The sequence below is a fragment of the Myotis brandtii genome, unplaced genomic scaffold, assembly GCF_000412655.1.
Source record: "Myotis brandtii unplaced genomic scaffold, ASM41265v1 scaffold4000, whole genome shotgun sequence".
NCBI classification, from domain to species: domain Eukaryota; kingdom Metazoa; phylum Chordata; class Mammalia; order Chiroptera; family Vespertilionidae; genus Myotis; species Myotis brandtii.
In genome coordinates this window covers 8633-34221 of record NW_005365374.1, presented here as the reverse complement: position 1 = coordinate 34221, position 25589 = coordinate 8633, and the positions used below count along the sequence as shown (strand labels likewise).

At 40.6% G+C, this 25589-nt stretch overlaps 1 protein-coding gene across 1 annotated transcript in view; it reads left to right on the top strand.

The window, feature by feature from the left end:
• Window positions 1–4827: 4827 nt before the first annotated feature.
• Window positions 4828–25589, top strand: part of KLHL31 (kelch-like family member 31) — a 22560-nt gene continuing 1798 nt past the window's right edge. The window contains exons 1-4 of the mRNA XM_014545345.1: window positions 4828–4891; window positions 10703–10774; window positions 22485–23689; window positions 25384–25570. Of these exons, the coding sequence (XP_014400831.1) occupies window positions 4835–4891; window positions 10703–10774; window positions 22485–23689; window positions 25384–25570 (1521 nt within the window). The 5' untranslated portion in view covers window positions 4828–4834. The remainder of the gene's footprint in view (window positions 4892–10702; window positions 10775–22484; window positions 23690–25383; window positions 25571–25589) is intronic.

Below are 25589 nucleotides of genomic sequence, written 5' to 3'. Positions count from 1 at the left end.
GCACTTAGCTGCAATAGAAGCTGGGAAATAGATACTTTATTCTAGGTGGCAGTGGGCCTAGCTAAAAATTGCTTAATGCTACTACTACGGGAAAGCAGGAAAGCACGTTAAGAGAGGTTAAGTATATGTCTTTGCTACAACCCCGGTTCTTTCTCTTTAGCCCTCTCTTCATTCAAACTCCCAGATTTTCCAAATCAAAAGGGTTTTATCACTCATGAAGGCATCACTCCTATAAACTGGCAGAGAAAACGAGAAATTCCAAAGTCTCCATTACCATCATTACTTTGGTCTTGGTCATATGATGACATGCTGCTCAACATGCTGCACCTCCTTGCTGGAGCCATGAGGAGGTTGCTCTCCAGGTCCATACTCCCAGGTCAGCAACATTTCCCAAGGCTGAGCACCCCACCAGCATGGCTGGATCCTGGTGGGTGTCAGCCCCAATTCCACGCTTCTCCAGAGCCAGGCTCCCCCTGTATGATCTCTGGCCGGTGGCCAGACCACCTCTTCTTCCTGTTGAGTTCCCTTTGGGCCCTTGTTGTCCTGTTTGGTCAGCTTTTTATATTAGGGTTAGCACTGCAAGAAGCAAATTTCCTTCACGCCTTTCCAACTGCAGTGAATCTATGTGGCCATTAAGTAGATAGCAAAGCTTTCTTTAATGACCTGGAGGTTCTAAGATACTAGAGAGTAGGAATTGCAAATTCTTCTGTTTAGAAATAACTTGTGCAACTGAAAACTATTTAAGACAACACATAATTGACCTCAACTTGCTACTATGTTTTGTGATTTGCAGGCCTTCTTTATAAAAGAAAGGAATGAAAAATGATTGCTAAAACTTTGTTTTAAAAGGTTCACATCTTTCCTTTGAGCTTCTATACATTTTTATAATGATAATAGCTTTTGATTATGATGACAAAGGAGAAATATTTTAATGCAGTCGAAGCTCAGACAAATATCTGGGTGAATGAAAAGGGAAAGTTGGCAGGCAACATAGAATGGCACCATCACTTGTCTAGAGCAATGAGGGAAAGCAAATTTTTAGTCTTTCAATTAACTTTTTAAGGTAATTGAACAACGCAACTAAGGAGAAAGATGAACATCTAATCTTTAGGATCTTGCTTAATCTTGTTTCAATATTGTTTAATTCCAGAGTTAGTCATTAATGCAAGCAAACGGGTCATTCCTAGAGTGACAAGCTTTCTTGAGCACTGCCATATACCAGGCACCATTTTTTAAATGGACACTACAAGAACCTTATTTTCCAGGATCTCACAGCAAGGCAGGAGAAAGGCACATTATCATGTGTTAAGTGCCACGAGAGACAGCTATACCCATGGCATTATAGGAACATGAGCACCTAACACAGTCTGGGAGGTGGGTCAAAAAGGGAGGAGGGAGGTTAGGAAAAGTCTATGAGAAGCAGATAATTGATGGAAAAGCTGCACCATTCAAAACCTGTCAATAAAGAAAGTTATATTACTTTAACTCAGTATGGTCACAGGAGCCAGTCTCTAACATTTATTAAACCAACTACTTTGCAGGAAAGCAAGTTCTTCACATAACAGGCTTCTGCATTTTAGGAGGGTTGACTCTTCAGTGGTGCCACAGCAAATGAGAGTGAGTCCTCAGTTTCACATGTGGATTGTTCTTATTTGATACCTAACAGCAGCCCTCAGTGACTATACACTTACAATCCATTGGAGAGCGGTGCTCTGTTTTTTGAAAATTACGTCATATTTTTAGAAGTGATTGCAATGAGCCCAGCTGGTGTGGCTCAATGGTTGAGTGTTGACCTATGAACCAGGAGGTCATGGTTTGATTTCCGATCAGGGCACATGCCCAGGTTATGGGCTCGATCCCCAGTATGAGGCTGTGCCAGTCAATGATTTTCTCTCATCACTGATGTTTCTCTTTCTCACTCTCCATTCCTCTCTGAAATCAATATAGAGAAGCAAAAATATAGAGAAGCTTAAAAAAAAACACCCCACAAGGCTTCTCAAGTTCCTTTATTTAAAAAAAGAAGAAAAAAGAGAAATGCTTGCAATGAACATGTTTTCTTCTTTACAAGTGTCTTATCTAACAGTACTGCTACCTTTAAAATGTCACAACAGAGCATGTGGCTTGCAAGTATCCTCTTACGTCAAGAACCTCTTAACTATATTGGGCACAGCCCAAGCACAACTGGCACTTCTAGATGCTATTGGCACAGGCTGTCTAAATTCACTGAATTAACTGCAGTTTCTATAAAGGTTTTTACTTCATTGATTGACCTCATTGTTTATTTTCCAAAAGTAAGAGTTGAGTGGGACCTTTGAACATATCTGTGCTTTTGGGTTGGTCTTATCGTAATCAATACTTCCTGCTTAAAATCTATGTTTGAATAACAAAACATATCCCCTTGTGTCACCTTGAAAAGGCAATGCTTCCAGCCTATGATCTAAACATTCTTGGCATGAGCTCCCCTAGCTCTGCCTGTCCCATTCGTTTTGTGGAGTCACTAAGAGCTCCTCTTGCAGGCAAAGACTACTACTCCCCCAGGAAAGATGGAAACAGCATGTGTTGTTCCCTGTGACCGATCCCTGAGCCAGTCCTTCTGACTGAAGACAAATAGATTAATATTGGTGTGACCCAGTAGTCAGCTGAGGTCTCGAAGCCTTTTTGATATTTAAAGAAAATTGGCTTGACCTTTCTAAGTCATAGTCATTGGGAAGTTCCATGCCCTCACCAGAATTTCAGGGAATTGCCCAGGGTAATTCCTTGGGCAATTACCTGTGACTCCAAGTTACTGCTCTGTTGAACTCTCCCTCATAGCCCATCTCCACAGCTCTCTTGTCATCTCTATTCTGTGCCAACCTGGGTGACTTCATTGATTTCCACTCAAAATACCTATGCAGGGCATTTATGTATGACAGACTCGACTGAAACTTTTGTGCCATGGGGGGGATTTACAGTGCAGAAATGCAAGCGGGTGAATATGGATCATTAGGCACCTTTGTTGTTACAGGTCCTTCAGCCACCCTGCCATCAGAAATTCCTCACTTTCCAGACTACAGCTTTGTGTCATGTAGCTTAGTCCCCCGTCTTTCTCAGGAATTCCACCATCTCTATCCTTCCCTGTCTTCCAGGCTGCCTCCTCTCAGCTTCTCTCCCTTAGTTCCCCTCCTTTTATTATGCAGAAGAGCTGAGCTCCTGAGCTAGTCTACTGAGTAACTAAAGAAGAAAGGAACCTTTTGAAAGGATACTGGCAGCTCACAGAACTAATGCTGGAGGGGAGTGAATGAAAAGCACCTGTAATTTTCAGTGGACTAGCATGCCTGGAGAACCCATACCACAAAATGAAAAGAAGCCTTTGAAACCAAAGAGGCACAGTTGTACTGAGAATACTTTATAAAATTCGCTTACATAAACAACAGAAATGCTATTCATCATTCATTGAGTAATTTTCTAAAATTTAGAATCTAAATGAAGTAATCAATTAATTAATCAATCAGATATTGAGCCTTACTATGTGCCAAACACTGTTGATTGGGACTACAGCTATGAACTCAGACAAAGTCACTGCCATCATGCAATTGAGTAATTTAGAGCACAGGCTCTGGAACCTGACAATGTGGGTGCAAATTTTGGCTCCATCTCTGATCAGCATGTGCTCAGAATAAGTGAAAGCTGCTCCAGTTTTCTTGTAAAACAGGAATCCTGTCTGTTAAAGATGTTATGAGGATTACATTAGTTGATACACGAAAAGTTCATAGAAGGGTACTGTATTAGTTACCAATTGCTGCAAAACATGTATTGCTGCTACATAACATGTTTTAAGCTGTTGTAGCTTAAAACAACATCCATTTATTATATCACTAGAGGCCTGGTGCACAAAAATTTGTGCACTCGCGGGGGGAGGGGTCCCTCAGCCTGGCCTGTGCCCTCTCGCAGTCTGGGACCCCTTGGGGAATGTCCACCTGCTGGCTTAGGCCCACTTCCCAGGGGATCGGGCCTAAGCTGGCAGTCAGACATCCCTCTAGCAGCCCAGGAGACCTCGGGGGATGTCCACTTGCCAGAGGGGAGCAGGCCTAAGCTGCAGTTGGACATCCTTAGTGCTGCTGAGGAGGCGGGAGAGGCTCTTGCCACCACCACTGTGCTGGCAGCTGGCAGCCTGGCTTGGCTGAGCAGAGCTACCCCTGTGGGAGCGCACTGACCACCAGGGGGCAGCTCTTGCATTGAGCGTCTGCCCCCTGGTGGTCAGTGTGTGTCATAGTGACCAGCCATCCCCAGTCGTTCTGCTGTTAGGGTCAATTTGCATATTGCCCTTTTATTATATAGGATAATTTCCATGGGCCAGGGATCCAGGCAGAGCTTGACTAAGTCTCTGCTTTAGGGCCTTTCACAAGGCTGCAACCAAGATGCTGGCCACTGAAGGCTCATCTGAGAAAGGATCTACTTGCAAGTTAATACAGTGGTAGTTGGCAGGATTCAGATCTTTGGGGGATTTGAAACTAAGAGCTTCATTTTTTTTTTCAGCTGGCTGTTTCTGGCCTGGGCATCTCCAGCATGGCACTAGGCTTCATCAAAGCCAGCAAGAGAGAAAGACTGTTGCCGAAACTGGTTTGGCTCAGTGGATAGAGCGTCGGCTTGCGGACTGAAAGGTCCCAGGTTCGATTCCGGTCAAGGGCATGTACCTGGGTTGCGGGCACATCCCCAGTATGAGATGTGCAGGAGGCAGCTGATCGATGTTTCTCTCTCATCGATGTTTCTAACTCTCTATCTCTCTCCCTTCCTCTCTGTAAAAAATCAATAACATATATTTTAAAAAAAAAAAGAGAGAAAGACTGCTATTAAGATGGAAGTCAGGATCTTTTGGAGTCTAACCCAGAAGTCTCATCCCCTCAACTTTGAGGTATTCTATTACGGAGAAACAAGTTACTGAATGTGAAGAGATCACATAAGGCTATGAATCCTAAGAGCCAAAGATCACTTGGGGTCATCTTAGAATCTACCTACCACAGAGACCTCGTACAGAATAAGTACCAATACATGCTAGCTTTTGTTATTTATGTCACTTATTGTCCATTGAGGAGTTGTTGAATTGTGACATGGAAGAGGAAATAGAAGGCAGTGTGGAAGCATAGAATGTGGGATAAAAATTCAAGCAAGGACTTCTTGAGTAAGTGATATTTAAGGTAAGATGCAAAGGATGAGTTAGGAGACCTTAAGCAGAATGAGGAGAAAGACCCCTCAGGCAGTTGGGAGAGCAAGTATGAAGACCTTAGGCAGGACAGTGAGTGTGGTATATTTGAAGCACTTGGAGGGGACTGGTTTTGCTAGAGCATGAAGAGATTGCAGATGTAGAAGGATCAGGTGGCTGAAAGTCACTGCAAGCCAGAGAAGGATTTGGGATCTTATCCTGAGGAAATGCAAAGCTGTTGAATTTTCTGCAGGGGAATTACATGATCACATTTGAAAATATCACTTCAGTTACACTGTGTGGAAAATGGATGGCAGGGAAGCAGTAGTGGACACAGGGGGGCCATTTAGGAGGATTTTGCACTGTTCCAGGTGAGAGGTGGTGATGTCTTGAACCACAACGATAGGATGGGGGGGAGGCGGGGGTATTACAGATGTAATAACAGGATGTGGTGATTAAGCAGATGTGGCTATGCAAATGCAGGGTGGTGAGAAAGAGGTAAATGATGACACAGATTTAGCCTTAAAGGAGCTGGGTTGTTTACTATCAAAGCGACTTATAGGAGGAACATATTTGAGGGGAAAGGATGACTTTCATCTTGGAAATAATGAGTTTAAGGAGCCTGTGAGACATTTAAGAGTGTATGAGCTCATCTGCCGGATGCAGTTTTGAGGATCGAAGAGAGTCTAGGATAGCTCCCAAGTATTTTAATCTTCAAGAGTTGGGTAGAAGACCTTCCACTAGGAAAGGAGACTGAGAAGAAATAACCAGGACATTTGAAGAAAACAAAAACCAATGGGAAAAGAGCATTTTTAGTAGGAATGATTAGTCAACTGCGTGGACTACTTCTGAAAGGTCAAGTACTGGCAAATGTCCAAAAAAACTTAGTGACTCCATGTTATTTATGACTTTGGCCAACCCACTTTGGTCGAGGGTAAACAGGGAAGCCTGCTTGGATTGAGTTGAGGGGGAAATGGGAAGCAACATGATAGGGGCAGCAGGTGTAGATACATATAATATAGCTGAGAATTTTGCCTGTGAAGAAGTGGAGAGGAATATGGCATTACCTGGAGGGGAAGGAATGTAGACTAAATTAAAAATTGTGTTTGTTGTATTTGTTTTAAATAGGAAAGTTTGAGTACCATTAGTGGTAGATATTGGCTGGCATGCTAGCTTTTGTTATTTATGTCACTTATTGTCCATTGAGGAGTTGTTGAATTGTGACATGGAAGAGGAAATAGAAGGCAGTGTGGAAGCATAGAATGTGGGATAAAAATTCAAGCAAGGACTTCTTGAGTAAGTGATATTTAAGGTAAGATGCAAAGGATGAGTTAGGAGACCTTAAGCAGCTATGGAAGGTTGAGTACAGGTGAGTGGGGAGAACTGAACAGGTTGTATCTGTAATCAAAAGCAATAGTAGAGGGGCTGGGTTTAGAAGGAGGGCTGTTCCATTTTAACAAATTAAAGGAGGAAAGATTATGGACTTCATCCAGGTAGATTTGAAGATTTGGTGTCGGAATATTGAGTGCATTCTGACGGAATGGCTTCTATTGCCTTTTTGACAAACTCTTTCCCTTCAAATATTTAGTAGCCAAGTACTCTAAATCCTCACTACTCTAAGTTTGGTCTTTAGACCAGCAATATCAGCATTAGCTGTGAGTTTATTAGAAAAGCAGATATTGGACCCCCTCCAGACATACCTTATGAGAATTGATATTTAACAAGGTCCACAAGTAATTCCTGTGTACATTACAGTTTGAGAAACAGCATACAAATTGACTTCCTATTGGTAGTATGAGTTGAGAAACTGCTAAATTATCAGAGCTATAATCTAGAGCAGATAGGTATATTTTGATGACCATGGGTTATTGTCCCACTGTTCTTTCTTTTCTTTTTGAAAAAACATTTGTTTTTTGCTAGAGAATCCCTGTGAATTGCTATAAGAAGCAACTAGAATAAGTACAAAGCAAAATATCACAATACTTTTCATCTTTGTATTTTACTCTGTTGTCAGTATTATTTTTTATTCAACAAATATCTATTGAGTACCTACTATATGCTAGGCATTCTCTTGGTTCTGGGGTTATAGTCGTTAACAAGAAGAAGTCCTTGCCTTTGGGACTTCATTTTCCTCATTTAGCTCACTTTTACACCTGCCATTATAATAGTTCCTGGTATACATCCTCAACTCTCTTGTCCTCTTACTTCATCTTATTCATCTTATTCAATATTCATTAATTCATTCATCCTTTTATCCAGTTAATAAACAATTATTTATCATCTACTATGTGCCAGGCACCGTTTTAGGCATTTGAGATTATCAGTTTTATCAAAATAGATAAAGATCTCTGCCCTCATGGAGCTTATATTTAAGTTTATCTGTGGCAAAGGGTAGTAAGAAGTTGCTGAAGGAGAGATAGGCACTAACAATGAAAACAAATAAATTGGCCACCTTGAAAAATTCCTTCTCCAGTTAAATTCAACTCTCTGGTTTGTCTGCAGCTGTATTTGGCTTAAGAAAAACATACAGGCAAGCTGACAGGTCTCAAACCAACAGTCATGGCTGTTACCCTCAAGTGGGTCGCCTATCCTGCCTGGTCATTCTCGCCCATGTTCTCCCTCACTCTTCTAGACAATTTGATACCTTCTCCTCCTCAAACCACTGATACCACCTACTCTATTCCAATAACTTACCTAATATTTTAATACTAGAGGCCCAGTGCATGAAATTGCATGAGACCCAGAGTCCCACCACACCGCAAGACCCATCAATGCATCTCCCGGTGACCGGTCATTTGGTCGTTATGGTGTTACAACGTTACGGTCACTGGCCTTTTATAATATAGATTTTCATAAAACTAAATTCTGCTGAGGTTATACTCCCCAAATGCCACAACATTCTTTCTAATGTTGTGGGGAGAAATATGGCATTATGGCACACTTTTTAAAAACATAAACATTACTAAGTAGGCCCCCATTGCTTTAAGGATAAAAATCAAATTTCAAATATATTGCAGTTGTCCAGGCTCCTTATCTACCCATGTTTCATGTCCCCAATATTTCTAGCATATCAACCACAGCAGTAATTGAATGCTTGCATATGGTAGCTACTCTGTAAATGTGTTTTTGATTGAAATATTTTTTAGATTTTCCATTTTTGCCACTTACTCTTCCAATTGTGTTCATAACACTGCCTCAAATAATATTCTATTAAAAGGAGTATCTCAGTGTTGTTCCAGTAAAACTGAAAGTAATCATCTTGCACCCTTGAAGGCAATAGTGTTGGTTCCAACACCTACTTCTTTGAAGGCCCTTTTCATCATCATTCAGCATTATCATAAATACTGATATAAGGCTGATTTTTATCATAGTCAGAATAGAGTTAAATGCTCTGGGCCTTTACTGGAGTTGAAGAGGTGGAAACAAGAAAGATCACTTGGGAATCATTCTTTATTAGCTTGATATAAACCACAGAATTAAGTACTGATTTACTTCTGATTCATTCTGAGCTAGAGATCTATGGGTGGAAGCAAAGAATGAAAAACACAACCAAAATAATTATCCCTACTAAAGAGCTGGCTGTAATTCAAATAGAACTGGTAACTAAGATGCTATCCAATGAGTTGAGAGGTGTCAGGAGAACTGGAACCCAACACATAGAGTCTTAGAGTTTTGGAAAATATCAGCGATGATCCAGTGCAAGTGCCCAGCCAGAGCGAGAGTCCCCTCTGTATCACCCCAGTCCCAAAACTTCTTTTACTTCCATCCTTTTAATCACTGGAAACTGGCTCCTTTTCTTCATTAGAACCCAGTTGTCATCAGAGTTTTCTTTCCTTATTTTTAAGTCAGGTCCCTGGAATTTCTACCATTGGGCCTAATTTTTTTCTTTTTTTTTCAATCTTTAATTTCTTTATTGATTAATGTATTACATATGTGACCTCATCCCCCTATAAACCCCCCATTGGGCCTAATTTTTGACACCTTAAGCTACAAAAATTGTAAATGAATGTCCTTGCTGTACAACACCCCCCTAAAACACTAGCACTCAGAAGTCTCATGTGTCCTAAGTCCTCTCTTAGTCCTACCTTTTTTGCAGATGGTCCCAGTATGCACATCTCTGAAGTTCTCTTCATTCCAGCTATCTCCTTCAGGGTGCAGAATAATTTCTCAGTGTGCCAAGGCATCAAGGCAATACTTAACACATGATCTGACTAATGAAGAATAAACAGAACATTTTTTATGACTTTTATTAATTAAAAAAAAATTTTTTTTTAGAGGGAGAAGGTAGGGAGAGGAAGAGAGAGAGAAACATCCATGTGAGAGTGAAACATGGTTGGCTGCCTCCTACACACCCCCTACCAGGGATGGAGCCTGCAACACAGGCATGTGCCCTGATGGCGAATCAAACCAGCAACGCTTTGGTGCACAGGATGACACCCAACCAACTGAACCACATGGGCCTGGGCCTGAACATTTATTTTCCATGACCTATTTTTCTATTATTGCAGCCTAATATCAGGCTAACTTTTTTAGCATCCACTTCACACTCTTGGTGCCTATTAAAAGCTTGTGGTCAATTATAATCCTCTGAATTTTCTTCTTCACATGAAGTGTTGCCAAAGTAGATATTTTTTTTCCATCCTGCATGGGTACCACAGTATGTGTTAATCCTAGACCCCCCTATGAATCACTGGATAATCAAGGACTGGTCGTGAACTTCACTCTATGAACTAGACATCGACTCTAATAATGCAAGTGCCATATGTAGGTACCATAGACAGCACCTGGTCCTCCTAAACATGTGCTCTTCTTCTAAAGAGCAGTCCATTTATAAACGCAGTCTTTTCCAAGGACCTGAGGTCACCAGGTGATTTACCTTTCTAGAAGCTAATTTTTATCCACAACCTTCCCTTTCTCTTATAAAGTACATTCACTCTAATCCCTGCTCCCACCAATTAAATACACACCTGATTAATTTTCTTTCCTCACACCAAGATTGATTGAGCTCTTGATTAAAAAAAATAACCACACACACGCACAAAATCAAACCTCCCCCCGCCTTCCATTGCCCCCGGCTGGTGTGGCTTAGTGGTTGAGCATCGACCTACCAACAGGAGGTAACAGTTCGATTATGTCAGAGCACATGCCCGGGTTGCAGGCTCAATCCCCAGTGGGGGGTGTGCAGGAGGCAGCGAATCAATGATTCGCTCTCATCATTGAGGTTTCTATCTCACTCTCTCTTTTCCTCTCTGAAATCAATTAAAACACACACCAACAAAACAAAAAACAACTGGGCAGGTCAAGAAACCCAACTCCCCTCCTCCAACCAGAGCTCCGCCCCCTGCCCGGGGTAGCCTGAAGTTGAAGGCCAAAGAGGGAGAGGAGGACTCACACTGCTGCTGGGGCGACAGTGCAGGCTCAGCTGCTTCAGCCAGTGGGACTGCAAAGGGTCACTCTAAAAATTGCTGCTGGGACTTGTCAGGTGGCTGCTGGTGGCTCCCCTTCTCCCTTCTCTCCCCACAGATTGCTTCCCAAGAGGAGTCTGCTGCTGACACTTCATCATCACAAGTCGGGGACGCCACTCAACACAGGAGGGTAAGGAGCTGGGGCCACACTCTCCAATTCCTGTCTTCCCGATTCTGGGGGTGTGTGGCCCTGTGGGTGGGAGAGGGTGGCGTGTCTGAGTGTTTGCAGAGCGATTTCACTGAAGGCGCCTGCAGCTGGGTCAGATCGCCCAGGTCCCTGATTTGAATTGGGGAACCAGAAGCCATTTTCTTGAAATCGAAGGAATGTGATACATTAGGCAAAGGTCCTACATAGTCATAGAAATTCATGAGAGGATGCTTTAGAATAGCAACATTACTTGTAATTTCTAACAATCATTTTAAGTCTCTAAAGTCCGATGTATGTTTTTTCTTCCTCTATTTTATAGAAAAAAAAGATGGGGAAATTAAAATTTTTAGTTTTGTTCACAGAGCTTAACATTTCTTCTCCATTTTTTTAAAAATCAGGAACCAGGTACACATTTGGTACCCAATAATTTTAGATAAAATTAATTCATTGTAATGATATTGGTAGCAAAAAAAAAATTAGGAAACTTTTCAAATTCCCAGAAATATAACCTATTGACAAAATAGAACACCCCCCCCCCCCCCCGCAAAAGTAAACAAATTTGTAATTTAACTGTAAAACAAGTTTTTGTTCTAAATGTGCACATCCGGTTATACGGACATAGGTTTTAGATGAGAAATGTTGGAAATGAAACGGTAAAGTGGGAGCCCCACCCCCACCCCCCTTTATGCTGGACTTAACTTAAAATGGCAAGCAGCAGGGCCTGAGCCCAGCGTTTCTATTCCGGGAGTCGGTGCTGATGAGCCGGGACAGATGCAGCGCTTGGAATGTGGCTGGGACCGGGAGCTGGGGCAGCTGATTCGCCCCTTTGGCTGGGAGACATGCTGGGATCCCAGCTCGCTCTGGCATGGGAGTGACAGTGACACTTTAGCACACATGGCTTTTCCGCCTGCCCTGGGTAGTCGCTCCCTGGAGGCCAGGGTGGAGGGCAGCGGGAAAAAGAATGTTCTTAAATATAAAGTGACAATTCTTTGCTATAATCAGTCCTAGGAGCTTTTCATCTGAGATCTCTTTCAGGCCAGGAGGAACTTGATTTCAAGGGTGATACGTTCACATGGACTTGCCCACTCGTAGAAGAGGGTAGAATTATGTTACCCGTTTCGTGGCAGCATCGTGGTTCTGGGTCTGTTTTGGGTTGTGGACCTTTTTGAGAACCTCGTGAATGCTTTGGGCCCAAGCTACAGAAAAATGCACATAAACACACACGCACAGCCTGTTTCATAGTATTCCCGAAAATGTCATGGAATGCACGGACTCACCAACCCAGATAAGGTTGCTAGATAAAATACAGGACACCCAGGCACATTTGAATTTCAGATAAATCATAAACCAGTTGTTAGTATAAGTATGTCCCAAATATTGCATGGGATATACTTATACTAAAATATGATTCGTGCTTTATCTAGAATTCAGATTTAACTGGAAATCATGTGTTTTTATTCGCTAAATCTGGCTACCCAGACGCATATGTGTGACTTCCAGGTGAAGTATCCCCTGTCTCGGTTGGATTATCCATGTGTGAGTCTATTCCTACATTCTAGAAGGCCATATTGGGGGAGGGGGGGAGTGGAGAAGTCATACAGGACCAGACTTTGGCAATTCTGACAGCAAAACCCAGTGTTTATTCTAACTCTGTGTAAAATTTTAGAACTGGAAGGTACCCATCTCCTCATTTGGCAGGTGGCTAACCTGAAATCCTAAAAGGTTGGGTGTTTTGCTGCAGGTTCATCGGCTGGTTAGAGCAAAGTGAACACTAAAACCCAATTTTCAGTTCTATGACAACCAGAGACATTAATCTTAGAAACTATATATCCAATCCTCCCTCCCACCCAACAATCTCCTCTCCCCAACCTTAAACACATACAGCAGACTAGGAAAGAGAAAGAGCTATTTTAGTAAAATTTTCAACTAAACCACAACCAAAAACTTTAGCACTGGCTCCTTGCATAGTGTATCCAGGGTTGGAAAATAGAAATTAACTTGATGTGTAAAGTCTGTATACTTTATCAGTAAGAGTTAGGCAAAGGCCTCTAGCTAAGTTGAACCATAAAAAATTGATACTCTTTGTCTTTAAACAAAAATTGATAATTCTATATTCAACCTAACACAAGGAAGTATTTATTCTCTGGTCAACAAATTCATAGAACCTGTTTCTATTTTTGGCTTATCCACCTATTGGAGTTTCATATCTTTTTTAAAAGTATTATTAATTTCAGAGAGGAAGGGAGAGGGAGAGATAGAAACATCAATGATGAAAGAGAATCATTGATCAGCTGCCTCCTGCATGCCCCCCACTGGGAATTGAGCCCGATACCCAGGCATGTGTCCTTGACCAGAATCAAACCCGGGACCCTTCAGTCCACAGGCCCACGCTCTATCCACTGAACCAAACCAGCCAGGGCTGGAGTTTCATATATTTACTACCCCTAATAGCATAACTAAATCCACAGACTCTGTTTGTCCGAAAATAAATGTATCTTACATTTAAAAGGGCAATGCATTTATTTCAATGTTTGGAGCTATAAAGAACCATTTCATGTTCTCTGTATTCAAATTTTGAATTGATAAATCTCAGTCCTACCTCACTCAGTCTCTATCTTCTCATGTTGGAAAGAGCTAACTTTTTAAACTGCTACAGATTTTAACCTGCCCTGGGTTTACAGGAGGCAATAGAGGGGGTCAGGGTTCAAACTGGGTTTGATTGTGACCTTGTGTGACCTTGAGTACATTTTAAAAACTCTCTCTGAACTTTAATTTCTTCATTTGTAAAATGAATTTAATATAAACTACATTTTAGGATTTGGTGAGACTTAAATTCAAAAAAATAAAATACTCAGGGCTCAGCACACAGTAAGCCCTCAATTAATAAATGCTAGCTATATAATTATTATTCTAGGTAGAAATGGAGGTAACAATTTACATTTGATTCATCATATAGATTCATGCTCGATAATTTATATATAGGAATTATTTATTAACATACTTAAAGTTGGAAAACACAAAAGATGATGAAAATTGTGATGGCTCACATAACTGCCCAGCTATTTATTGGGTGTTGAATATATGACATGTTCGTCATAGAAATGACACAAGAGCCAAGATCTGCAGTGGGCAGTGGCAGGAGAGCATAGAATTGCATCTCTGTTACCCTTCTGCCCAGTTTCTAATGGAGGAGACCCAAGAAGCTGCTCTAGGTGATAGTGGATGGAGCAGAGAGGGGAGGAGGCTGTGGTGTCCATGACCAGAGAAGGAGAATTCTGTGGGTGCCCTCCACAGAATGAAGGGATAGCCCTGTAGCAGGGGGAGCCTTCTATAGCCCTCTGCACCCTGGGTAAGGCTCTTCTTTCACTCAAAAAAGGGAAGGGACAGGAAGGGACTGGAAATGCCTCCAAATGGCTGCTTGTCCCATTACACAACCTCAGCTGCTGTGGTCAGACCAATTCTTTCCACCATAGTAGGGGCTGTGTGAAAAGCGCAAGCCACTAGAAGTCCGGGGAGGGGTGGAAGGTGGAGGAGGGCTCTGTATTGATCTTCCTCTCTTTGACTCCAAGAGGCAACTCATTAGAGTCCGCTGGGTTGGGAAGGAGAATCAAACCCTTTGTGCTTTGGAGAAAACAGAGACCCAGTCTTAAAACTCTTCCAGCCACGGGCAGCTCAGCAAGGCTTTCCTCCTCACCATCCTGATCATAACCCCAGTCAAATCCATCCCTTGGGTATGGTAACCATGGTGATTGCCCTGGCTACCAAGCCTGGAGATTCCCTGAACAGATGGCCACAAAGCAGTCACTTGTTAAAAAAATAAAATAAATAAAAAACAACAATGATAATTAAAACCCCTTCTAATTCTTAGTTAATATATAATTGAATCAGTAAGAATGAAATGCTTTCAGAATTTATTACTCAATATCTAGGCTATGCTCTAGGTTATATATGAATATATACATCATTTTTGTAACCTTTTTCTTGCAGCCACATTTTTACTATCATTGTGACCATCATTAGTGACCACTAATAATATGACCCAGGGGTGCAGAGTGAACATTTGTATAATTGTAGGAAAAACAGTGAGAGTTACTGTACAAATTGCTTTTGACTGCATGCTCACATATGACCTAGTGACTGAGTAATACTTTTTTTGTAAATATCCAGGTATTTTCCTATTCAGCTTCTATCAGCCCATAATATCAGCCTCAAAGCCCAGCACCATCACCAAATGAGTAAATAGAAGTGAATTAAATTGTTCCACTTGACTTTCACACATCTACTCCTAGGCTGTCTTTCATAATTTCTTCCTTTTAAGCTTGCCCTTGCTCTTCATTTAAATGTGATTGTGGAAAAATGCTGGTTGATCAAGTGGCATGGTGAATGTGTGTTTGTGTGTGTGTGTGTGTGTGTGTGTGTGTGTGTGTACCCAGTGTGACATGCCTTGTGTCTGTACTCTCCAGAAAGGCCCAGTATGAGGGGCCTACAGAATTCTTGAGGGCTTCTCTGTCTGCTAGTGAGAACAGAGCCTCTTGGGTTTGATCCCCCATAATGAGGAAGCCAGTCTTCTCTGCTGTAGGGCCCAGAGCACACAGTGCAGCTGCCCTTACCATTCTTACTGGCTTGCAATCCTTCAATTGAGAAAGGCGGTAGCTGGAGCCCCAAGTGGGCTGAGGGAAATGGAAGAGCAGGGCCGGTGGAAGAGCATTTACCAGGCTATCGCAGCCAGTGAACATCTCTGCAGCCTGGAGGACATCAGAGCTTTTCCAGCTTCAAAGAAGTGGCCCTGATCCTCAGACTCCACTGAGGGATCTGCAGTGACCTTATTGGAGGGACATGGCACAGACTGAGAACACCTGGGCAGGTGGATGGACAGCTTCACCCTCAAGGTGCGAACTTAGGAATAGAATGTCATGGTAGCCTAGCCGGCATGGCTCAGTGGTTGAGCATCGACCTATGAACCATGAGGTCAGGGTTCAATTCCCAGTCAGGGCACATGCCCAGGTTGCAGGCTCAATCCCCAGTGTGGGGCTTACAGGAGGCAGCCAATCAATTCTCTCTCATCATTGATGCTTCTATCTCTCTCTCCCTCTCCCTTCCTCTCTGAAATCAATAAAAATATTTTTTAAATAATGTCATAACAGCTCTAGTAAAGACAGATAATTTATGAGCATATCTGGGAAAATACTTCCACCAGGAAAGGAAGTTGTCCACTGGCTATGATTTTAATAGTCTCTTTTTTCATATTTACAAAAAATTAATTTTACTAAGTATTTGAGATTATAGGTCACCTCTATTTATGGTGATTAATTAAAAATTCATCAAAAATCTGAAGATAGTTAGGTTAGAACCTCACATCCTACTCACTTCTATTTTCTTAAATTTGTATGATAATAGAGGTTTTTTCATTGAATTTATTGAGGTTACATTAGTTAATAAAGTTATATAGGTTTCAAGTGTACCATTCTATGCTAGTATATCATATTGTACTGTGTGTTCACCATCCAAGGTCTAGTCTTCCATCACATTTGTCTCCTGCCAGCTTCTCTCTCTACCACCCCTAGAGAGAGCTAAAGAAGCCAGTTATTTCTACAGAGTGATTCTGAGGGCTCTAAAAGCCCTTTCTTATTTAAAAAAAATATATATTAAAATACTATTAAAATATTAATTAATAATATTATTAAAATGAAGTATTTTAAAAAAATATATTTTATTGATATTTTACAGAGAGGAAGGGAGAGTGAGGGATAGAGAGTTAGAAACATCGATGAGAGAGAAACATCGATTCAGCTGCCTCCTGCACACTCTCCACAGAGGATGTGCCCGCAACCAAGGTACATGCCCTTGATTGGAATCGAACCCGGGACCCTTCAGTCCGCAGTTCGATGCTCTATCCACTGAGCCAAACCGGTTAGGGCTTAAGTATTATTTAAAGCAGAAAATATATATACAAGGGTGGGCAAAAGTAGGTTTACAATTGTGAGTATGCAAAATTATTATTCTTGTATTATTTATTAATTATTGTATTATTTACCATACAAACAACTGTAAACCTACTTTTGCCCCTGTGTGTGTTTGTGTGTGTGTTTGTGTGTGTGTGTGTGTATTCCACAATGGCTACTCTTGGAAATTTGTATGTGAGTCATAGAAGGACACTGATAAAAAATAAATTAATTTAAAAATCTAACAAAAAGCATGCATACCTGGGAGGAAGAGTATATGTGCTCATTAATTGATTGGCGTGGATCATTTGCCAGACTAGTTAATGTATTACTGAGTAGGGCCCTGGAGAAATGGGACACAGGCAAGAACATTCAGATAGAGAAGGGCATGAGGGTTTCATGGCAATGCCAAGGTCAGCATGAAGGCCAGACAATGGAGGGAAGAGAGGTGGCAACAGGAAATAAGAGAAGGAAGGCCATAGAAGAACTTTCACTGATTTCATCAGGTTGGCCTCTTCCTTCATGGAGATTTCTGAATCCTTCTCCATTACATACTAACTTATCACGTTCCAGCCCTTCCTGGCATAGAAGAGCCTGTATGTCTTGGCCTAATATTATCTGCCCAACTGTCTCCCTCATGACTTCAGGCATCTTCGTCTGTGCATCCTATGCTGAGTCATGCCTTCCTGCCTCAGGTATCTCCTCCACTTCTAATGGCCTTCTGCCTCCTGTACCCATTCCTCTTAAAAACACTTTGGTATCAGGACTGGCAAAATTCTTATCTGCAAACCTAACCATCCTAACACCAAGCCATCAAAATAGTTCCTTTAATTTGAGTCTTTAAATCCATAGATTCAGTCTATTCCATGTAATCTGTTGTTTTGCTTATACAACCTATAACCAAACGTCACAGGTTTTCCAAACTTCCAGGATTATCCTTATCATTTATATAAAAATAAAAATAATCTGTTCCTCAGCCTATATAATTGTACAAATTCCATTTCTCCCCCTGGTATTTTCAAAAATCCCTTGGAAATGTTTACATATTCCAGAAATTCCCCTGGTTGCCATTTGCCCATTCTCAAGCTGGGTCACTCTGGACCCTTGTCCCATGTCGCCTCCTGCTCCTCATGATTGCTTCTCCATGATGGGGCAGCTTTCTCTGATTTGCTTCACACCAAAGCTTAAACTTGCTTTACTCCCAAAGAAACAACAAACAAGAGTTGTTGATGTTAATGAAAATAATTCAAATTTTTTGAACACTCACTTTTTGCCAGATTCTCTTCCAAATGCTGTATGCATATTTGTTCACTGAGTTTTCACTGACAACCCTATAGGCAGACACTATTATTATCTTCACTTTAGAGATAGGTCAATGGAAACTCTAAGAGGTTAGATAATTTATCTATGGCAACTCACACTTCAGGTAAGTAGTGGAGCTGGTATTTATATTATATTGTATTTTCATTTTTATTCACTTTGAAATATTATCGAATTTCCTTTGTGATTTCTTCTTTGATTCATGGATTATTTAGAAGTATATTATTTAATATGCAAATAGTGGTAGCTTTTCTAGATAGTTCATTGTTATTAATTTCTAATTTAATTACAGTATGATCAGAGAACATACTCTGTATGACTTCAATGCTTTTAAATTTACTAAGACATGTTTTGAGACCCAACACAGAATCTGTGTTGATGAATGTACTATATACACCTGAGAAGAATTGTTAGGTATGATGTTCTAGAAACATCAATTAAATCTGGGTGATTATAATGTTCAGATAATCTATACCTTTACTGATATTTTTTCTAGTTATTCTATCAGTTGCTGAGAGAGTTAATTAACATTTTAAAATATGACTGAGGAAATGCCCATTTCTCCCTTCACATATATTGAAGCTCTGTTATTTGCATATATACATTATGATTGCTTTATCTTCATGATGATATATTATTGTAAAGTTCCCTATTTATCACCACTAATAGTTTTTTTTTCCTTGAAGTGTATTTTATCTGATATTAATATAGCCACTCCAGTCTTCTTATGCCTACTATTTCTGTGGTAAATCTTTTTCTAGCCATTTATTTTTCCTACCTGTGTCTCTGTTTATAGTAAGTTTTCTTACCTGTGTCTCTGTTTATAGTAAGTCTCTTGTAGATAGCATGTATTTTTGGGTCTTGCTTTTTCCTTTTAATTAAAATGCTTCATCCATTAACATTTAAAATAATTATTAATATAATTGGATTTAGGTTTACATTAAATTATTTTTCGATTTGTCCCCTCTAATTTTTATTCCTCTGTTTCAACTTTCCTGCCCTCTTTTGAATTTTATCTACATTTATCTATTGGTTTTTCAGATGTACTTTGCATTCTTTAGGAGGTTGTTCTAGGGCTCTGCTGTCCAATACATGGTTGTCAGTCTCCTGGGGCTATTAAACACTTGAAGTGTGGCTAGTCCCAAATGAGCTGTGTTGTATGTATAACACACACTCTGGATTTTGAAGAGTTAGTAGGAAAACAAGTAAAATATCACATTAATAATTGCCTGGCAATTACATTTTGAAATGGTATTTTGTGTATAGTAAGTTGAATAAAATGGTTCTAGGTTGTTTCACTGTGAGTATCTCTGCCACAAACATTTTGCCACATAACTAATTGACCATAAGGCAATTTTACAGTAAAAGATAAAAGAATGAAATATAAAAGAGGCACAGTTAAAAAGACATGAATAAAAAGTTGGCCAAAGGGATTCTTCCAGCAGAACAGACAGGGCTTCCTCAAAGATACATTTCTGCTTCTACACTAGATGGTGGAAACTGCTGTTTGGAAAAAAAAAATCACTCTGCTTTGCTTACCTAGTTTTTTGTTGTCATTTTGTACTTGTCATTTTTGTCTCTCTAACATAAATTACCCCATCAATCCCAGCACAGTGCTGCCCACACACAGGAGGGCAGCTTGCTGAGCAAAAGTTTTAAAATTTTCCCCAGAGAAATCCAACAAGGGGATCCTCACCACATAAGTCAAATACATTTGAAGACTAAAATGTCAGTGGGTTGAAAATTTGTTTCACAAGGTAAGGATGCATTTGGTGTTGCCTGCAAGAAAGAATGAGTAAGGACAAATGAGCTTCATTCTTATAAACAAACTAGAGGCCCGGTGCTCGAGATTCATGCACTCGGGGCGGGGGGCGGGAGGTGTCCCTCAGCTTAGCCTGCACCCTCTCACAGTCCAGGAGCCCTCAGGGGATGTCTGCCTGCCAGCTTAGGCCTGCTCCCTGCCCGTCAGTCAGACATTCTTAGCACTGCCACAGAGGTGGGGGAGGCTCACGCCACTGCCACTATGCTCGCCAGCCGTGAGCCCAGCTTCTGGCTGAGCTGTCCTCCCGCTGTGGGAGTGCACTGACCACTAGGGGGCAGATCCTTCATTGAGCATTTTCCCCCTGGTGGTCAGTGCACATCATAGTGACCGATCATTCTGCCGTTCAGTTGATTTGCATATTACCCTTTTATTATATAGGATATAAATGTGAATTTGACAATTTGAGCTTAATGAGAAAGATAAAAGCCCTTATACCTCTATAAGGTGCATTCATAGATTTAGAATTTTAGTTTCAAAGTATAAATATAGTTTTTATTTATAATAGACTGCCAAATTATCATTTAAAAGACTGTATCAATTATATTCCTGTCAACTGTGTATAGAGAGCACCACATCAATATTTGATGTTATGAATATTTTAAAATATTTTAACCATCAAACAAAATTTGACCACAAAAAATAAAAGGGTTTCAGTTGACAATTTCCTAATAATTATTAGTTTACTTTTTAAAAATATTTATTAACTATTTGTGTTTTATCTTCTTTAAATGACCTAGTTACCTAATCATAGTTTTTGTCTGTTTTTTTAATTGATTTGTAGGAACTCTTTAAATATTGTGTCAATGGCTTTTTTTCTGGTAGAAATGTTACCGATGTTTGTTTTCTTTTTAAATATATTTTATTGATTTTTTACAGAGAGGTAGGGAGAGGGATAGAGAGTTAGAAACATCAATGAGAGAGAAACATCGATCAGCTGTCTCCTGCACACTCCCTACTGGGGATGTGCCCACAACCAAGGTACATGCCCTTGACCGGAATTGAACCTGGGACCCTTGAGTCTGCAGGCTGACACTCTATCCACTGAGCCAAACCGGTTAGGGCCCAATGTATGTTTTTCACAGTCTGTTGCTTGTCTTTTAAACAGTTGGTGTTATTTTGTAGAAATTTTCATTGTTTTTCTATATTCAGATATTTCAGTCTTTTCTTTTATGGCTTCTGAATTTTGTGTTATACTTAATAGGGCCTTCCTCACTCTAAGATTAAGGGGGGAAAACTACTTTGCCCTAGTTCATGTGTAAATTTTGTGTGTGAGAGAGAAAGAGAGAGATATTTAGATATTTAACTAATTTCAGTGAATATGTAGAGTACAAATTACTAATGCTATCATTACAAGTCCTTCCCCATTGATTTTTAAGTATTACATTTATTTATTTACATATATATTCTACATTTTATATGGATTCATGAGTTTTAGTATTTTATTGAGGAAAACTTCAGAATAGTTATAATTCACTTTTTCATGAGAGTAAATCAAGTCCTTCAAATGATGTTTAACTACTATTCCATAATTATTGTACAGCTAGATCAGAGAATATTTGGTCCTTTCTGCTATATAAAATTACTTGGCAATATGGCTATGGAGTAGTCTTATTTAATAAGATAAATAATGTCTTGATGCTGAAGTAAATTGTCAATAAAATATGCATCTAGTGCAGCGGTTCTCAACCTGTGGGTCGCGACCCCTTTGGGGGTCGAACGACCCTTTCACAGGGGTCGCCTAAGACCATCGGAAAACATATATAATTACATATTGTTTTTGTGATTAATCACTATGCTTTAATTATGTTCAATTTGTAACAATGAAATCGGGGGTCACCACAACATGAGGAACTGTATTAAAGGGTCGCTGCATTAGGAAGGTTGAGAGCCACTGATCTAGTGTAATGTAAGTCCTTAAATCTATTTTTGAGGATTAAAAAAAATTTAATTTATTAAAAAACACACACTTCATAATGTAGCAATTCAAAATTCAAAGAACAATTAAAATAAACTAACAAAGTGGAGAGAGATTCAAGGATACAGAAAACAGAGTGGTAGCTGTCAGAGGGGAGAGGGTGGGTGAGAAGGGTGAAGGTGTTAAGCAAAGAAAAAAAAGAAAGACCCATGGACACAGTCAACTGTATGGTGATTGCTAGAGGGGAGAGGGTGTGGGGGAGGTAGAAGAAGCGAAAGGGAGTATAGTGATGGAGGGAGACTTGATTGGGGGTGGTAAACACACAATATAATATACAGATGATGTATTGTAGAATTGTATACCTGAAATCTGTATAGTTTTATTAACCAACTAGAGGCCTGATGCACGAAAAGTCGTGCAAGAGTAGGTCTTCCTTCCCCCGGCAGCTGGCATTGGCTTCCCTCTGGCACCCAGGACCCGGGCTGCTTCCCTCCTCTGGCCGTCTGCAGGCACCTAGGACCTGGCTGGCTTCCCTCCGCCCCAGCTTCGTCAGGAAGGACGTCTGGAATGACATCAGGAAGATGTCCACTCTAATTAGCATGTTACCCTTTTTTTATTATAGATGTCATCCCAATAAATTAAATTAAAAAAATGAAATAAAATAATACTATTCCTTTTTTTTTCGTTTTCTAGCAAGCTCTTGACTGTGACCGTGTGTTTGCCAACATGGCCCCCAAAAAGAAGACTGTCAGAAAGAACAAAGGAGAAATCAATGAGATGACCATAATTGTGGAAGACAGCCCCCTAAGCAAACTAAATGCTTTGAATGGAATCCTAGAGGGAGGCAATGGCCTTAGTTGCATTTCTTCTGAATTAACAGATGCTTCTTATGGCCCCAACCTCCTGGAAGGTTTAAGCAAAATGCGCCAAGAGAGCTTCCTTTGTGACTTAGTCATTGGCACCAAAACCAAATCCTTTGATGTTCACAAGTCAGTGATGGCTTCATGCAGTGAGTACTTTTACAACATCCTAAAAAAAGACCCATCTACTCAAAGGGTGGATCTCAACGATATCTCACCGCTGGGCCTGGCCACTGTCATTGCATATGCCTACACCGGAAAGCTGACTCTCTCCTTGTACACAATAGGAAGCATTATTTCTGCTGCTGTTTATCTTCAGATCCACACCCTTGTAAAGATGTGCAGTGATTTTCTGATACGAGAGATGAATGTTGAGAATTGTATGTACATTGCTAACATTGCTGAGACGTACTCTCTGAAAACTGCAAAAGCAGCAGCCCAAAAATTTATCCGGGATAACTTCCTTGAATTTGCAGAGTCAGATCAGTTTATGAAACTTACATTTGAGCAAATTAACGAACTTCTTATAGATGACGACTTACAGTTGCCTTCTGAAATAGTAGCATTCCAGACTGCTATCAAGTGGTTAGAATTTGACCAAAAGAGAATGAAATATGCTGCAGATCTTTTGAGCAATATTCGCTTTGGTACCATCTCTGCACAAGACCTGGTCAATTATGTTCAGTCTGTACCAAGAATGATGCAAGATGCTGATTGTCACAAACTTCTTGTGGATGCTATGAACTACCACTTACTTCCATATCATCAAAACACATTGCAGTCGAGGCGCACGAGGATCCGCGGGGGCTGTCGCGTCCTCATCACTGTTGGGGGACGCCCAAGCCTTACTGAGAAGTCCCTTAGTAGAGACGTCTTGTATAGAGACCCTGAAAATGGATGGAGCAAGCTCACAGAGATGCCCGCCAAGAGTTTTAATCAGTGCGTGGCTGTGATGGATGGATTTCTCTATGTGGCTGGTGGTGAAGACCAGAATGATGCAAGAAATCAAGCCAAACATGCAGTCAGCAATTTCTGCAGGTACTTGATCCTTTGCTAGGAACTGAAATGGTCCAATATGATGAGGAAATTGCCCTGACATAGAAGTAAATTAGCCATGTCTGTTAGCTTCATTCATTAGCTCAGTAAATTAATAGTAAAAATAAGGGGACATTTTATATATAACACTTCACATTATGTTAAGTGCATTCATGTACTGTAGATTTCTGAATAAGCCTGTGAAGTGAGCAGAGAAGAGAGGATTATTCTGATTTTCCATGTGAGAAATCTGATGCCCAGAGAGGTTATACCCCTAGTAAGTGGCAATTCACATTTTCCCATTGCTAGTCTGGGGCTCTTCACAATATTCTGCTTTTCTGAAAGACACTGGGTACAAATTTAGTTTTTAACACTAATTTGGTAAGAAAGATTAAAATAATACATTTATTTTAAGTGACTTATTGATGACTGTCAGATTTATAATTGGCAAATAGAATGAGCTCATTAAAAAAGTGGCAGCTAATTAACTTAAAATACTTATTTGAAGACTAATCCCAGAGAAAATGTAAGTATTTGTGAAGCATGAAGAGTAAAAAACATAGTAAATCCTTCAGAAAAGCCTCAAGTGCCATATTATTTTCGTATATTTATGATAAAAAATTAAACTTCGACATGTATGAAATGTTCAGGAAGTCATGCTTACAAAGTCGAATATAACTAATGAGCAAGATCTGAAAATGTGTACATTATATGATGAAACAATTCTTCATTTCATTGTGTTACTTTAATGAATTCAAACAATTAATGGATTTTTAGCCTTTAATTTACAACTTTAGTTAAGTTTCAATTTAGGGATTAAAAGGGACAAAGATGAATGAACATCAAACTGATGGAGTGAATTCTGTGTTTACAATACTTCAGGAAAGCATATTTTACTATAACTACTTATTTCCCTCCACTGATAATTCAACTATTGGTACTCAAATCACTGTTTTTGCAATATTGATTTTAATGCTTATGGTATACGTACTGTAACATTGAACACTGAAAAAAATATATCCCTCAACTAAAATAATATTACCTACTAAAAAGTGGTAGAAAATAGACAAGTATCAAAAGTTAAGGCTTTGTTGATGCTTTTGGACACGAATCCCATTGATCTCATTCTAAACAGATGATAGAAGACTTGGTTGAGTAATTCAGTTTACTGCTGCAATGGCCAGGACAGATGTATGAGGGGGCTGTGAGACAGGGAGAAATCCAATTAGTCAACTCCTATCTTAATTAAGCAATGAGAATGAGCTAGGGATGTTGGTGTCTGAAGATATGTGGAGTTGACTTTAATGTGGTAGTGTTCCCTTTTCTGATTGCCACAAATACCCAGTTTCCACCCCAAAACTCACCCGTAGATCCTACCAGATGAGAGATATTCGAATATAGTGGAAAGGGGAGTGGCAGACCTGTCTCTGTAGGGTCTTCTCCAAGGGGCCCAATAAAGGAAGTAAATTTATCAACAGGAGGAGGGGGGTCACCAATGCCTGCCCTGCTTTCCCCCAAGTGTCACACTTTTATACCCGTGGTTGAAAGAGAATCACCGGCCTCTGGGCGAGGTGCTGCGCACAGTCAGTAGCCTCCTCGCATGGATGGTGTCACAGTTCCCCCGCGGTGGTTCGTGGAGTAACAGGGGTTCCCTGGCTGCCACCACAAGGCTGTCACATTCCCTCTGCCCTTCCCAGATACGATCCCCGCTTCAACTCCTGGATCCACCTGGCCAGCATGACCCAGAAGCGCACGCACTTCAGCCTGAGCGTGTTCAACGGGCTCCTTTACGCAGTGGGCGGCCGCAACGTAGAGGGCAGCCTGGCCTCCGTGGAGTGCTACGTGCCCTCCACCAACCAGTGGCAGCCGAAGGCGCCCCTGGAGGTGGCAGGCTGCTGCCACG